This window comes from Etheostoma cragini, chromosome 16 (assembly GCF_013103735.1).
Source record: "Etheostoma cragini isolate CJK2018 chromosome 16, CSU_Ecrag_1.0, whole genome shotgun sequence".
Taxonomy (NCBI): domain Eukaryota; kingdom Metazoa; phylum Chordata; class Actinopteri; order Perciformes; family Percidae; genus Etheostoma; species Etheostoma cragini.
This window is the reverse complement of record NC_048422.1, coordinates 21,942,455-21,959,894: the sequence shown is the minus strand read 5'-3', so window position 1 is coordinate 21,959,894 and position 17,440 is coordinate 21,942,455. Positions and strand designations below refer to the sequence as shown.

Below are 17,440 nucleotides of genomic sequence, written 5' to 3'. Positions count from 1 at the left end.
AATTTGTGGTTTGACCGAGACTGCCAACTAACATCTGGATGTCGAAGTTTAAAGCTATAGCTGTGATGGTGAACTCTGACATATATGAAGATATATTTTAGATACACCCTGTACATAATAATAATATTATTAATAATGTGCTTTGAAACCATCTGAGCACCAAATATCTGAGGCCTGCCACCAGAGGGCTGTCTGCAGTCTCAACAGGAGATCGTTTAATAGTGCTGAAGTGTTAAAGAAGAGGAATTAGGGCACTCGAATACCAACAACCACACAGACATAAGCATGTACTTAGAATGAAATTCATTTATACTGAAAGTGAAACAAGTATATCATTTAATTAAGTAAAAGTAGCTAAATCATATTGTAAAAGTAACATCCCTGCATGGTTCTCAAGTAAAAATAAGTGTTGTTAGCAAAATGCATCAAAGTATCAAAAGTAAAAGTAGCCGATACTCATTGTAGAAACATCGGCCCCTGTCAATGTTAAACTATAACATACCATATCATTGGGGTATTTTTTAGCCTTTAAATGTCATATAACTGGTCGAGGTGGAGCTATTTCTCAATCTAAGGACTCATTTTATAATCAAATCACATGTTCTGTCTGTAAAATCTCAATTGGTAAAGTAGTTATGACTGTTATGTGATGCAGTAAACAGGTCAATTATTCCCTCTGAAATGTTAAAAGTATAAAGTAGCAGAAAATGAAGATACTCAAGTAGTATAAAACTGGTATCTCACAATTGTTTTTGAGTACTTATGTTCTTAGTTCTTACTTTCCACTTCTGTGGTCGTTCCCTCCTTCACGTTGTCCACTGGAGTCACAGAAAGTTTTAAGAGAACTTTTCCAGCTGTTATTTCTAAAGTATCTGTCTCAGGGGATCCCCCCGGAGAGTCAGTAAATCAACTCTCTATATTTATGTGGTTAAACTGTGGATGAAGTGATTCTGATGGGGATTCTCAGTGTCACTCACTGAAATGGTATGCTTAGCTAAAATCCCAACCTGCACACAAGCCAGGCTAAAATCCCAACCTGCACACAAGCCAGGCTCGAAATCCCGACCTGCACACAAGCCAGGCTAAAATCCCAACCTGCACACAAGCCAGACTAAAATCCCAACCTGCACACAAGCCAGGCTAAAATCCCGACCTGCACACAAGCCAGGCTAAAATCCCGACCTGCACACAAGCCAGGCTAAAATCCCGACCTGCACACAAGCCAGGCTAAAATCCCAACCTTTAGCCAGGCTAAAATCCCAACCTGCACACAAGCCAGGCTAAAATCCCCACCTGCACACAAGCCAGGCTAAAATCCCGACCTGCACACAAGCCAGGCTAAAATCCCGACCTGCACACGAGCCAGGCTAAAATCCCAACCTGCACACAAGCCAGGCTAAAATCCAGACCTGCACCCAGGCCTGCATAGATGAAGTACTTCTTTTGAACTTGTTTCAGGGTAGAAAATGTTTGCATTATAAGTGTTTAGGTACATACCTGACACATAATGTCCTGACGCATGAACCGTGTCAATAGGGGGGCACGTTGATCCAGTGTTCCCTGTGATGTACGGGAGACATTTACCAGCTCTAAAGTTAGAAACAAGTTAAATGAAGTGCCACTTTTTAATAAGGGGTACTTTCTAAAGGGCATATGCATTGTAACTAAGTTTATATGGTTATTAAAATCATTTTTAAAGCTTTATAGATCAGTAATAAGCAATCTTGGTTTGATTATGTGAAAAAATACTTTCTTGGCACCAGTCGAGTGATTTTTTTGGCCACCTGAGGGCAGCAGAAGCAACCTGTAAACATAACACTGTCTTTAAAGTTCTGTGCTGAATGTTGATGTATCAGCACTCTCAGCAGAATGTTCTTGCGTGATTTGTAGCGGTGCAGCTCGGCACGCTTGGATTTGTCCAGGTATGAAACGCAAACCGGACCAAGGGGAAATCACTCCAAGTGTACAAACTCATCAGCTGATTCGGACCGAAGCAAACAAACTACCAGTGTAAAAACGCCCTTCGACTTCTTCTATGCCCTTGTGGGATCTGCTTTATTTGTTTTATATATGTCATTTTATAATGTCTTATATTTGCTGACATTTTATAGAACAGTTAATCAATTAATCAACCAAATATCTTCCTAACAGCATTGTCAAAGGTCAGATGTCAAAGGTCAGCCCATATCCTCCACGACCATACACACACACTCACTCACTTACTCACTCACTCACTCACTCACACACACTTGGGCTGCTGCAAAATTATGGCAAAACTAATTTGATTATCTAAGTATCTTTTTATCAAGAAATCTAATTAATATAGAAGATAGAAGGGTAGGGTGGGAAGTTTTTTTTCATCAAGCTTCCATTGCTTTGCATTCAGCCTGACCTCTGGAGTCAGGGCCTGGCCTCAGGGGGGGTAAGAGGGTCATGATGGACAGAAAGTAGTGATATAATGTTAGTGTGATGTAAAGAGAGGGGGGGGGGGGGAGAGACAGAGAGATAGAGATGGACCGTGGCCAATGATCTGCAAGCAGAATAACTAAAGACTGTTTTATAAAGCATGTCACAGAGGACGAGCGGAGAGATAAAGCTTGATAAAGCAAGAGGCTTTGAGCAGCTGCCGGGTGGTTTAGTCCATTTACTCATTTAATTCATTAGTCCGGGTCATTTCATAGATGCGCGAGCGGGTGGTACAGGCCATTATCAGTGAGATTGAGATTCAAACCTGAACACCTTTTTGTCCTGAATATGATATCGAAATCCAAGATCCTGCAATAGAGCGAAGCCTGAAGAGGAACCGGATTCACGGCTCGCGTGCATTAAACAATCAGCCAAAACCTCATGTTTCAATCCCCCCCCCCCAACCCCTCCTTAATGTAGGCTACTCAAACGAAGGTGTGTGGAGGAAAAAGCGATTCGAGCCCGCAGCCGATGCCCGGAGAAAACGGCAGCCTGTGTGCATGCAGGCAGCCGCGGACGACAGGAAGCTGGTACCCAAACGCGTCGGTGTTTCTTAATTGTCTGGGATCTGGCTCCGGAGGCGCGTCGCCGCTGAGGTATGGGCTGCGCTCCCAGTATCCACGTCTCTCAGAGCGGGGTGATCTACTGCCGAGACTCAGACGAATCCAACTCGCCGCATCAGACCACCACCATCTCCCAGGGCACCGCGGCCACGCTCCACGGGCTCTTCATCAAGAGCGATGCGGCCGAGACCATCCCCTCCGTCATCGCCTACCAGAGCCGCCACTCGCGCAACAACTCGTGCCGGGATCGCAAGGAGAACAGCGGGGGCCACATCCGCATCGAGGCCGAGACGCAGACCAGCCACACCAGCGTCAAGGTACGGCTTTACCGTGTAGCCCACAGCCGGGAGCGTTTAATCCCGGTGATGCTGCTGGCACAGTCACGGCAGCATCACCGGCTCGCGAGTGGAACGCGCACGTGAGGAGGCCTGTCGGTTTGTTGGGGTGTTTTTTGTGTGTTTGTTCGAGGCCTTCTTGCTTGGTGCTTTTAATAAGTAATGACTTGATTCATTCAGTCTCCTCTCGTTCACTGCCTTCACCAATCCCTCCCTGCAGACACCAGTGGGAAATAGATAATTACATGTTCCATACATCTGACATCACTGGCACGCGCTGGCACTGGGCTTCTCTCGCTGTTTCCCAAATGGTGCATGCAATAAATGACAGGTGGGCTAACTGGTTTAACTCTTCCTTTAATGCAAATGCTGTAGAGTCAGTCTGAGGTCGGACCTATCTGACTGTAAACAATGCAACAGATGCTTGTCAAGTTCTACCCCAGCAGCTCAAAAAATAACTTGAACTGTAACCCTTTTCCCATTTAGCATTCATTAGCACTTGACATTTAATAAACGGTTAATAACACACCGTATTGTAGTTGTCATCAAAAATAAGGACATCTTAACCCTTAAGTTGTCTTCCCGTTAACCATGAACTTCTCCTTCCAGGTTAAAATTGAAAATTAACGTTTTTCTTGTTCTTTTCTGATGTTTTTGTCGCGCTATTGACTTATTTGTCACTTTTTCCATGCTTTTTTTTTTTTTTTTTAAACCTGAGCTGGTTTAATAAAAGGTTTTACTCTTATTCTTGGAATTCATGGTCAACAAACCTCATTTAAATCAAATCATATACAAGTCTTTAGTTAAAAAGGCAGAATTATGAATTATTCTGACTAATAGTTAAGACAAGAGGATGTTGAGTGGATCACAGATATGTCAGAGTTTAGTCCGGATACACTCCAAAAAGTCAATGAAGTAAACATTAATCTTACCTAAAGAATGTTTTATGGAGTCATTCTTGTTATTTTTGGGCAATTTGGGTGAAACAAATCCATATTTCTGACATAAAACGCTATGAAACGGGTCAAATGACCCAAGGACAACACAAGGGTTAAACAATTCTTACTTCTCATATGACAACGTTTAATATTATGATGACTACTTTGTTGCCATTGGTTGACTGTTCATACACCATCCTCTGCTATGGGCACTCACATGAGGAGTTGTAGTTGTTAAAAAATATATTAATGAACACTTATATCTGCTTATGTCTAAAGTCAAATACCAGCTAACAATAACAGCAAACCGTTATATATCAAGGTAAAGGGTTTCCATCCAAACTTGTTTTCTAAAGAACAACTTTAACTCTGCAAATGTTGCTGGTGTGCTGAAGGTGGAGTTATCCCTGCTCTCTCATGTGTGCTATAATAACATAAACATAAAAACCTGTTTACATGCTTTTGTTTATCATCTCTAAGTGCAGCCCCAGGCCAAAGTTCCCAGAAACAGAACACATCAGATGAGCAAACATGTGCATCCAATTTTTTCTTCGTTCTTAAGCAACAACGCGGAGAAAGTGTGCCTCACAGGGCCAAGTGTCAAAGGATCAGCATTGGTTTGACAACTCTTGAATTCAGTTTCCAACCCAGGACAGTTTATGGCCCTGGCAGCTCTGTTTCAACGCTGAAAGTATACCAAACTAGGTGGGAGATGTTGTCGGTGTTGCACAGGAAACCCCCAGCATGATAAGCCATTAACATAAGAATGATAGAGTCATAAAGAGAATTTCTTTTTTTTATGTAGTTAATAGCTCAATACATTCAAGCGCTATATAATATATTCCACTAAATATGTTTTTAAAGATATTGGGGGGGGGGGGCTTTTCCCTTTTAAGAAAATGATAGTGGATAGACATGAAAGGGGGAGAAAGACGGGAATGACACGCAGCTAAGGGTCACAGGTCAGATTCACGGCTGCAGGACTCAGCCTACATGGGGGCAAACGCCCCAAATCCATTTATAATTATAGTAAATTTGTGATGACAAATACGCGGTCTGCATGAGAAAAAAATGTAAATGAGTGGACCTTGAGTTTCTTATGTCTTGTCAAAAGCCAAGTTGTCATGGAAGATGCTCTTAACATAATAAACCACATTAATAACTAATAATAAAGTAGTGTGAAAACTAAGGATGATTATTGTCTGTCAGCCAGCAGTTTTCATTTTGGGAATCCGAACCTCAGTACCAAGATCATAAAGTTGTGTACTTGTGTCCACGTCTTTTCATATCTTTAGTGTGCTTTTCACTTGGTGATGGATCTCTCTCATGAGGGAGCATGTGAACAGATACTTCTTCATATTTATAATCGAACCCCAGAGGATATAGCTGGGTTTTGTTAAGAAGTAGTGTAGCAGATGATCTTGTCATCAGACCCTTAGACTAGATTAACCCATTCAGGCCTAGATTTACAAAATAAAATAGACCCATTATATGGTTGTTTTACCCTTTTCTTTACGATTTGATTTAGCCAAACCATTCTGACAAGTATTATGTAATAAATAAACGTTTGGACTGAGGTTTTAGCCTTCAGACGCCCTACCAGTCCCGTGCTCTTTAATTCTCACGTTTCTTTAATTTATGATATGTGTCTCCTCTGGTCATACTATGGACTAAAATTGGCACAATATGAGTAACTGGATTGAATGAAAATATTTAGTCCAGCATGATGCTTCTCATCAGCACCTGAAATGAATACCCCAATAATATTTAGGTCCAGCAGTTTAATAGCTTTTATAGATTTGTGTCATTAGTTAAGGGTGTGTGTGTGTGCTTGTGCATATGTGCGTGTGTGTGAGTGTGGTGTTCCTAAGCTCTTCCTCAGTTCCCCCTCTTTTTCCAAAGACTGAGAGAGTATCTATATTTCTAATTATTATTAAATGGCATTCCCTGAAGAATTTGAATAATATATGGTGTTGATCACACTCGTGTGTGTGTGTGTGTGTGTGTGTGTGTGTGTGTCTGTGTGTATGCACAAGTCATTTGTTTACCCCTCAGGTCAGTACGGCAGAAGTGTGCACAGTTGCATGTCAAGGAGCCTTTTTAAGTGTACTGTCAGTTTATTTGTGTACCACTGAGGGTGAGTTGCAGAAAGATGTCATTGGACAGCTGCTGTTCAATGACTATAAAACATTTTGTATTCGATTCTTATCCTCCATGTGAGCATCATTTTAAATGCCAGTGTAGAAGAAACAAAATCCCAAATCCTGCCCAGTCAGTGGTGGGAGGGACCAAACCTCAACCTATCAATGCACACCTGAACTGCTGAGAGGCCTTGTTCAGGCCATGTAGGCCTTTGTTTGCTGGAGCATGCTGAAAACTCTGCTAACAGTGTTTAATAGTAGACTGTCTGACTGTAAATGGATGCAGTCTGTATGAAAATTTGCATTGTTTGTTATCAGTAATGATGTTAATGGTTATTAAATTGCCATTAAGCCTAATTGGTTATTTCAGATTAGATTTTTTTTTTTTTTTTTTGCCACTACAGAAGATTTTAAACTAGATCCAGCTATTCAAAATGACTTTCTTACTGTCAGTTCCCCTTTGTACAGAAATTAGGCAATGACAGTTAAACTGGTCAACAGCGAGCATTTGTTATTAAGAGATTTTGCCAGTGTTACTATTGTTTCAGCGTTTGAGTGTTAATTGATCGAGATCTTTACGAAAACAACGTCAAAGCAGTAACCTGAACGCACATGGTTGGAGCAACATTTTCAGATTAAGCTGTTGAGTGTGAACACAGGCCTTCTGAGTTTTGGATGTAAGATGGGGTGGGGGTGGGGGGGGTGAGAACAGGAATGTCATCCAGGCTGTGAAGTGGAAAATAGTTTGACTGTTGGATCGGGACAACTGTTTACATGCAAGTTCCCGTAGGTGTGTGTTTACATGCATGTTATCTCACTGGAGCATAGTTAGAATTTTTATCAAGCACAGTCAGGTTTCCTCGCTCTTTTTTGGTAGTTTTGAAATAACTATAAGTAATAAGTAACAGGGATGGTGGTACTTAAATGTTCGAGGGAAAGTGAGTTCTGTCCCTCAAACTGTGGATTTGATTTCATAGGAGATATTTGGATGCTGCACATTTTTGGGGGGATTTCCAAACTACATTCATGCAATGCAGTGGGTGGAATAATGACATTATCAAACTGAATGAATAAATAAATATTAAAAAAGCTGAGAATGATTGTATTCACCAGGACTAGCATTGATACTCATTAAAAAATGAGTCATAAGTCAGTGATTGAAAGAATACATATATATCTTTCGAGGGTTTACATTTAGAACAGATTAAACATGTGTGATTATTCACAAGTTATGTGGACAATAATGCGAATATTCTTGATTTAAACATTTTAATTGATTGGCAGCCCTACATTTACCATTATCAAACATTGGTGTACCCTTTTAAGTATCCATTAGATTTGGTTATTTAATGTCCCGAGTGAGACATTTTGCAGTTGTATAAATCCATCCTGGCGCCGTCTGGTTGGAGCGGAGCTTTGAGCTAAACATTAGTCTCTGCACGCTAACATGCTCACAATAACAATGCTAACACGCTGATGAGGAGGTGAGATGTTCACCTTGTAATTGAGACACTGTTTCTAAATCACCACAAACGTATCTTCAGCATTTTTGTTGTGTAATTTCTTGGTGCTTATTGGCCTATATGTTTTGCGAGGAGCTTTGAGCCGTGTGGGTCACTTTTAGCTGATTAGCAGGCTAAAAACAATCAGTGTACATCATCTTGTAAAGCAGAGTATAATGGGTTAGCAGCGCTGTAAAGGAGCTCATTGGCGCCATCCGTCCGTCCATCCATCCATCCGTCGTCATCCGTTTATCCAGGATCAGGCTGGGGGGGCAGCAGTTCCAGCAGGGGACCCAAACTTCCCTTTCCCAAGCCACATCAACCAGCTCCTACTGGGGGATCCCAAAGCCTTGCCAGGCCAAGGTGGAGACTTAGTCTTAGCTGGGTGTTCCTCAAGGCCTCCTCCCAGCTGGACGTACCTTGAACACAACCCTAGTGAGTCGCCCGGGGGTTCTGGCATCCACCTCAGCTGGCTCCTTTTGACGTAAAGGGGCTCTACTCTGAGTTCTTCACAGATGCCTCATCTCCAAAGGCCAATTTTTTCTGTGTTAAGTTGAGGTCGTTGGTACGTACACATGCATGGACCCTACGCTATAGACTGACGTGCACCTCTCAAAAGATTTAACTACATGTCACAGCGACACCACAATAACTCTGATTGGTCCTCTTGGCCGTGGCTTGGTAGCGTCGCCTAGCCCCCTACCCATTTCCGGGTTCTCCATTTCCATAAACAACATGAAATCAGGGACAGGGTTAAGTCTTTTACTGCTACAGATTTCCAACCATGGCCAGAAAGCACAGGGGAGACACGTTGTTTCTCCCACTATGACCCTCTGGAGTACTCTTCCCAAAGCTGATTGCCACCACTTTTTTGATCACTCTACCACTCTTCCCACACACACACACACACACACACACACACACACGCTGGCCCTGCTTCTCTCTTAAAGAGATCGATGTACACACCAATGCACAAGTATAACCTTCAGACCATTTACGTAGGCTACTGCGATAGCTCTGCGTGTAGCCACGGCAAAACCATGAATCCCACTTAAGGGTGACGGCAGCCACTCTTCTAAGAAAACCCATTTCAGCCGCCTGTAACCGAGATCTAATTCTTTTGGTCATAACCCAGTCTTCATGAACATAGGTGAGAGCAGGAACAAAAATTGACCAGTGGATCAAGAGCTTTGTACCAGAATTTTAACTTATTGTCAGCAGTGAATGTTAGAGAACATAATAAAAAAGACTGATTGAATCTCCTGCTGTTACTATGTATAAAAATGTCCTCTACAGTGAGCTATTATTGGTAGCGTGAACATCATGTTTGAAAGGTTGCAGCCAGGAAGCCTGCTCACATGACAAAGTTTACACACTTCACAATATCAGTTGATCATTATGAGCTTAAAGTGACTTCATGCTGTGGAAAGAGGCGTGAAGAATAAGGAAGATGCCAGCAGCAGGGTGCAGACGAGGCCTTGTTCTAGTCCATTCAAATGTCTTGTAAACTGCTGGAAATTCAATTTCCTTGCGGGAGTCATCCCAAAAGGATCAATAAAGAAAAGTCTAGTCTAAGTCTATTGCAAGAACTGTGATTCCTGCGAACGCCATGGCCCGCTGCGAACAATGATGAGTTAAACAATATAATAAAAATTGTTTGCTTGGTATTTATCTGGCATTGAACAAAATAAATCAAATAACATTTTAGTGTGATTCAGGATACTGATTAAAGGAACCTAATTCACAGGATCAGAAGATTTAACCCCGCATTGAAAGCCACAATGATGTCATACTGTGTCATTTCTGATTTTTAACAGTTGTTGCGGTTCAAAGTAAGAGCCACGCAGGGTCAAGTCTAGAGGAGGAATACACCTCTCTTTGTCACTCACTCAAAAATGATTAGACATTGGCCTGTAAGTGTACACGGCTCTTTCTGTTCTCCAGCCAGAATGTAAACTCAGTTGTCATCTTTATAATCTAACATCATTGTAAACAGTGAGAACACCTTCAAACGAATACATTTAAACATAAAACTTTGTTGAGTTAATCGCATTCTGAAGAATAAACTACAAAGAAATGGTGGAGCGGGGCTCCACAATGAAAGCAATGTTTAATCTGTATCCTAATGTGTATGCAGTATATGCAATGGCATGACGTACTGTACCTGGGCCCCAGTGAGTAATTAGAGGCCTATTTATACAGCACCTTTCAAAGCCAACGTTACTAAGTGCTTCACAAAAACAATAGAATGAGCTGGAATGACTCCAAGAGGATGGCAGGTCCAAACCAAGAAAAGCTTTAGAAAGTTAGCAGTTAGTTGAAGATCCAAGTCAGAGGTTTTACCAACTGAGTTAAAGTGGTGGTGCAGAGGGAGAAATGCGAGGCAACATGCATGTTGGTGTTCTGAAAACAATGGCCAGTTAGTTATTGTAGTTTGGCTGCTGATTTTGCCCTTTGGCTGTCACACACAGCTCAGTCAAATCAAACACACAGACGTGATGCATATATTTTTTAGATTTATTGTGACTCAGGGTGTTTTCACATGTACTCGTCTTTAAAGAAACCGAAAGTCCTCCTAAAATGGACCAAAAAGAGGACCAACAGAAATGGGACTCAGTTCTTTTTGCGTCTACATTGTCAGTTTGGAGGACTTAGTTTTCTCTCTGGACCACTTCAGCTCTGATGGGGTCTCAGGGCTAAAATGTATTGACAAAAGGAGAAACAAACCTGAAGTGTGTTGTGTGCACGATTCACAGGTGAAGGGAACCGCAATGCGGACCTGAAGCAAACCCTACTCAGGCCACTTCAAGAGGAGGTCTGAGTATGGTTAGTTCCAGTGGGGTCTGAGTCCCTTTCACATGTGCACACACAATGCCAAGGGTGAAAACGCCCTCATACTTCCCGAGAATATCATTATCTCCGATGTCCATCTCAAATAAACGTCCAAAAGACTGCAGAACTTGCCTGGGAATTTCAGTTTTCTTTTCCTTCTGTTTTATCCAGTTATAGTACCATACTTTGTTATGAGTACACCTGTCTCAGCCATTGGAATAGAATTACTTTATTGTCATTTCTCAACATTGTACAACAGAATTAAACCGTAATCCTGATGGTGCATTCACACATATCAAACAGTAATCAAAAATAGAGAAAAAATATATTATGTATATTATCAAATATCAATCTGTTTCGACCTATGAAATCTGTAAAACAGCTGGGATATTGCACATTTTTTGAGTTGTAGTGTCCCTCTAATATTAGTAATATATCACAAAAGGTTTATACAGGTGCCGTTGATATGTAAACATCCGTGCTGTGTTCTATGGAAGTTGGAATGTACTGTAGCTGTGAGTATTGTAGTGCAGACAGTCGGTGTAGACAGTCCCTGTTGGGGTTTGGCAGTGTTTAGTTCTCATGTGGCTCTGTCTGTGATTTAAAGGACCTGAAGGCTGAAAAACGGCAAGTGCAACACTTATTACAGACGAAGTTTGGACTGAACTGGGGGGCAAGCATCTCGTCATTGTACAAGTTTTGCACAGAGCGCAACATACAAAGGCTTGATTATGCAAGAATAGGAAGGGAAGAGACACATCAACTTGTTGCGTCTGCGGGAGCTTCAAGTGGTTCTGTGTATGGACGGAGGATGACAACCGGTTTACTGAGAGGTTCTGGTTAGGGGAGAAAAGTGTCAGACTTGCACTCGCACAGATGACCCCATTGTACAATGAAATGAGCTTCCTTCCTTTAAATTTCAGGCTGTGGTCAACTAGCTGGGCAGGCTTGTTAGCTCGTTAATTTGATAAATTGATGAGACCTGCATGTCAAGCTCACTAGCAACAATCAGTTTAACCAAGAACAATTATATCAGTGTAAATGACTTTAGATGAGTAGATTAGTGTTATGTTTCCAGCGCCGCGGCTCCAAACCGTAATGTCATTTGGGAGGACGGACGTACGCATAGTTTCTATAGGCTAACTATATTAGCTTTAGCCTGGCTGGTAGCTCATTTCTGCTTTTTTCTTTAGGCTAACTATATTAGCTTTAGCCTGGCTGGTAGCAGCTTTCTGTGGGGGAAATGGCCGGGAGACGTTGTGAATATGTTGCATTAATCAGGTGATTTAGTTTGTATTTGCAGCGAACATAAAACACCGACTACTGTAGCTTCACTGAGTACCAATCAAAAACTACAGGTATCTCTGTGTCAGCAGCTGCTGCTGCCTACAGTACTTTTCTGTACACGGAGAGCCTCACTTCCCATAAAAAAACTCACATACACACGTTACCCACATGGCGACCTGTCTTAAAGGGGAAGGGTTGGACGGTAATAATCATGTAAAAAGGAGAATGGTGAAAGTTTTTTCTAAACAAGCAGCAAAAGAGGGTTAGCGTCCTGCGCGTATGTGACCATCGCTTACATCACGATGTCAATGCTAAAACACAATATCATTCAGCCCTAATCAACATCAATACTTCACTCCATTAGACCTCAGCATTATCACAAATCACTACAGTTTTGCAGCGCAACCTAATATAAACGCCCATACTGTGACATGCTCCTGTCTGACGAGCCAGACCCTCCTCCACAGAGCCTTTTTGTGCAATTGTGAGTGAGTGTGTGTGTGTGTGTGTGTGTGTGTGTGTGCTTCAACAGTTATTCAATCTTTAAAAGGTAGACAAAATAACACAAACACTAGACAAAAAAGGACATTAAATCACCTTAAATGCTAATCACCCGTTTTACTCAACTCTAAATACCCTGAACTCTCTCTCATGGTGAGTGCAGTGCATTTTGTTTTCCAACACTTTTGCTTACAAATGCTGCAATTTCTCAGTGTTATATTGCTCCATTGAAGCAACGTAGATGGCTGTTACCCAGATGCATGCTAGTGGCGCGTTAAGGTTTGTCCGGCTTTCAGCCTGATTACCACTGACAAATAATCCTGCCATTAGGTTGAGTCACCATCCCGTGTCTTCTTCACTGCTTTAGTCATACAGCGGCTTAGGTAGTTTGTGCATTGCAAGCGTTATCACGAAGCTTGTGACTCTAGTAGAATTACCTGGAATCCCCCCTCCCCTTTCTTTCTGTTTTTGTGGATTTTCCTCACGGACGTTTGTCTTCAGCTGGAAGGAGAAGTTAATCTCAAACATTCCCCAATGGGTTATGAGTGCATGTTTACGAACACGTCGCCGGCAAAAACCACATGTTCTAACAAACAAAATATCTTACTCACTCTAAAATAGCCCTATGGTTAATTCATGGGTATGACACACAGAGAACAAGTGGTGTCTACTATGAGACTGTGCAATGCTGATTCATTGTGTGGTTTAAAGTGTGCCGTAAGCATGCGTTTGCATGCACATGCTCAAAGCATGGTGTAAAGAGGCTGGCTGAAGCTGCCCAGGCAGGCAGCGTAAAACACTTACATGCATACAGATCAGATGCTCCTGCAGTGGGATTATGCAAGTAAACCTGGGAGTTCAATTTGCAGGTGGCTGCTAATACCTTCTAAAAGAGGTTTGCAGTGGACTGCTCTGCTACACATTTTATAGCTCCGTCTAAATCGTAAGCAAAGGCAATCACAAAACCTGTGTTAAAGAACCCAGATAGTTGTTGTATTAGGTGGCTGTTTTTGTATTACAAGGAAATACTTTTGTTATTGCTGCATGGACTCGTAAAACAAAGACTGAGGTAAGAGAGAAGATTAAAGGTGGTGAAGTGCAACAGGGACAGACAGGTCGTGCAAGAAAAAAAAAATGGTAAAATGGTAAGTGTTCACAGCTTGTTTTGCGTCGTGTGTGTCATGTGTTTGTTTTTGTTACTTTATGTGTGTTATGTGTTTGGTTTGTGACAACTATTCACACATCGTCTCATCTTTTTTGCTTGCAGGTTTCATCTACAGAAGAATGTGTCGGACCTATGAGACTGACTCAGGAGCCCATTCAGGTAGGAAACAGACGACTTCTGTCATGTTTTGGGAGACCTGATGTTCAAACACCAGAAGTTGTTTTTGCTTGATAAACTGCATTTGACCAGGTTGAGTTTTCCTTGACAGCACTCCCTTGGGTCAATACTTTCATGTATTTAATGCTGCATAATTGAATGATTTGAATGATTAATCAATTAATCTATTAGTGTACTAAACATCAAATTTCCATTACAACTTTGCACAGCTCAAATGTCTGTGAATGTCTTCAAATGTCTTGTTTTGTTCGACCAAAAGACCAACTTGTTTTACATTGATATGTTACAACCTTCTTTTCATTTGAAAGGCTGGGCTCTAAGAATATTGAAATAAGAACAATTACTGAGCTGCGATGCGTCACTCTGTAGCTACAGCAGAGAGCTCAACATACAGGGTGAAAAGAGGAGCTACAGCAATGTGTAGTACAACAAAAATATGGAGGTTTACAAAATTAAACCTTGTAAACCTATTTTGGTTCAACCTCTAAATATAATTATGAACCTGAAAATGAGCATAATATGAACACTTTAAGAATAGACCCCAAAGCAGTTACATGAATGCACTATTTATCTAACATGAACACAATACATTCTTTAGGTCATCTAGTTCCAGGGATCCAGAGATCCATTCTGTATTTTAGGACTCAACATTGGATTATTTTAATGAAAATCGATTTGAATCTGAAGATTGGAAAATGGCCCAAAACTGAAATGGACAGGACAAACCATATTACGCTGTTTTGCTGAGCTAAGCATACTTTCATTAACTTTAGATCCATGGCTTTGAGAGGATATTGTTTACATGCTGTGGCGTCTGTCCTGCTGGGATCTCTCAGGGTCTTGTTGTTCAGGTTAGGTAAGGCTGATGCAGGGATTGTCTGCACTCATCCTTTGGTTAAGGATTAGGCCATGTGCTAGTCAGATTTATCCTTATGTAACTACCTGGAGGTCATCAGCTGCTTGACGTGCAGAAACCACAACGCATTCCTGTGTTCTGCCATTTCCCATCTCATTAATTAGCTACTTTAATTAGGGCGCAAGGGGGCACGCGTTATTTGTTTAAGGCAAAATATTAGGGGAGGGGAAAATAGTCAATACAGCATAGTATCGCAATATTTTTCGTACACAAACGCCAAGTATCGATCTTTTATTATAGATGTGTTTGTCAGTTTTTCTGCTTGGCAATCCCATTTTGCAGCAGAAAATTAGAGTGAGATGATCCAGCAGAGAAATTTATCTTTTTAGATTAAACAGATGTTGACAAAGTTTTCATTTGAAATTAGGAAAATTTGGAAAGAAGTTGGAAGAAAGGTGATACACTGCAACATAACCCAGTATGCAATATGTACCAAATCGCAATCATATCGTCCCTTGACAAAACTATCGTGAGGATATCGTATCGTGAGGCGTTGTGTGATTCCTACCTGTACAAAATAAGTGTCAAACCATTTTAAATGAAGTGTTGTTCGGCCAGTGTTGGGGAGTAACGGAATATATGTACTGGCGTTACGTATGCAGAATACAAATTATAAGTAACTGTATTCCAGGTACAAAGCCAGGGCAGGAAAGCATTTCTATCTTGGAAATTCAAACAGCATTTCACAATGAGGAAAGAACAGGGAGAATGAAATATAACTGTGCAGTGAAACCTCTGCCCGCCAGCAACCCACTTCCTCCCAGCATCATAATTACTCTACCTCCAACCTGAAACATCTTTAAGTAAGTTTTTTTTTTTTTAGTTAGCCAAGGGTGGTCGACTGCTGTATAACTGGTCACCTTGCTTTTTTATACATTTTTAGTTGTATTAGGTAACTACCTGCTTAGTTGACATGCGACCTTTCACTCCCCTATGTGCCGATTTACTAGCCCCAGAGCTGTAGGGGCTAAAATTAGCTTGTGGTAGCAAGAATGCGGATACATTTTTGTAGTAGGCTATGCAGTTCAAGACTACAAATACAAAAATCTATCTACTTGTTCATATACACATTCAGCCAGTTGGAACAGAAGAACACACCAGAACAGGCATGTTTAATAAGCAGTATTTAATGCCTGCATTCCTACACTTAAAACCATAACATGCAATTCCATGTGAAAGTAATCCGAACATTCAGTATACGTTATTCAGATTGAGTACCATAACGGAATACGTTTACATTTTTGGGCATGTTTTCAGTATTATGTAACAGAAGATGTTTTGAACGTATCCTTACCAACACTGTGCAGCTGCAGAAATGTTCCAGCCTACAAGTTGTATCCTAAGACAAAAACTTTGTTTTGTACAGATCTTAATTATTTTTTAAATATTTCTCAATAATCATTCCCTCCAATATTGTGAATCACATCGCAGTCGCCATATCAGTCAAAAATAATCGCCATTACATATTTTCCTCATATCGTGCAGCCCTACTTTACTTTTATTTGGGTTAGAGCTGTGCTGGTTTGACCGATCTCCAAGCGTTTCTGAGTTCAGCTCCGTTCCAACTCCAGCGCAGTGATGTGAGAGGCCTGGCATGCCACTCATGTTCAGTATCCTGCTCTATCCCTTCACCCGTCTCCTTCTCCTTCTCCTTCTCCACCCTGCCAAATAACATCGCAGCAGGAATATGTGGCGGCGAACAGCCAGTCGGAGGGACCAGAGTCTTCATTAAAAAAGCCTTCTAGGACCTTGTCTTATGCCCAATAAAACCTTTAAACAGCTCTCTTAAAGTTGTACCTCCAGCCTTCTGCCGGATCCATGACCTTACCCGCCTGCTCTCCTGCTTCACTCCTTCCAATGGAACGGAGGGATGAAAAGAGAGAGATAAAATTCTCTGCAGGAGAGAGGCTATATAGTGAGTTTTCCTTGACATTTACTGTTACTGCCTCACAGTCCTGGAGAGTTTCAAGCTCTCCAGATACTTCCTCCTTCAGCTTATCTGATGATTCATGTGTTTCACTCATTGCACAGATAAGTGAAGGTAAAGTAACTCACATGTTGTGTGTCATTAAATTTCACGTCCGTGTAGCCGATGAGTTCATGTATCGTTAAAATATCTAAAGGTTTTGTCATTCTGTGACTTGAACCTTTTTAGGATCTACTGTTTTCTACACTATGTAGAAAGGATGCATGAATATGAACAGGAAAACCATTAGTCAATTAATTGATTACTAAAAACATTTTTAATCTCTGGTTCACGTTTTGGGATTTTCCGGAGAAAATAATCAGAATCGAAAATATAAAATAATCTGTCGATGCAGCCTGAAGTCTCATTTTTAGTGTTATTGTGGTCATTTTATAATAGAATGATATGTCTTAAAAGTAATCCAGATTCAATGCATGACAGAGTCAACAACTTCAAAGCACTCTGGCAGTCCAACAATGTACTAAATCCTTGAATACTTTATGTCCAAAATCCTGCAATGGTCTAACAATCCAAAGGAGGATTGGGTGATGAAGGTTTGGTATGATACACGCCCTGCTATGCCCTGTTACGCCCTGCAGTACCCCGCTACACGCTGCTATGCCCTGTTACGCCCTGCAGTACCCCGCTACA

At 41.3% G+C, this 17,440-nt stretch overlaps 1 protein-coding gene and 1 long non-coding RNA gene across 5 annotated transcripts in view; one reads left to right on the top strand and one right to left on the bottom strand.

The window, feature by feature from the left end:
- pde8b (phosphodiesterase 8B) overlaps positions 1-17,440 on the top strand; it is a 55,608-nt gene that overhangs the window by 477 nt on the left and 37,691 nt on the right. Inside the window, exons 1-2 of one of the 4 annotated variants that reach the window (XM_034896094.1) lie at positions 2,881-3,346; positions 13,833-13,889. In XM_034896094.1, the coding sequence (XP_034751985.1) occupies positions 3,065-3,346; positions 13,833-13,889 (339 nt within the window). In that variant the 5' untranslated portion in view covers positions 2,881-3,064. Of the gene's footprint in view, positions 1-2,880; positions 3,347-13,341; positions 13,711-13,832; positions 13,890-17,440 lie in introns of those variants that run through there. The other 3 variants (XM_034896096.1, XM_034896098.1, XM_034896095.1) reach the window with 3 other exon arrangements.
- LOC117959214 overlaps positions 8,607-17,440 on the bottom strand; it is an 18,113-nt gene continuing 9,279 nt past the window's right edge. Inside the window, exons 2-3 of the long non-coding RNA XR_004659894.1 lie at positions 17,229-17,239; positions 8,607-8,778 (exon numbers count right to left, since the gene is read on the bottom strand). This is a non-coding gene — a long non-coding RNA (uncharacterized LOC117959214). The remainder of the gene's footprint in view (positions 8,779-17,228; positions 17,240-17,440) is intronic.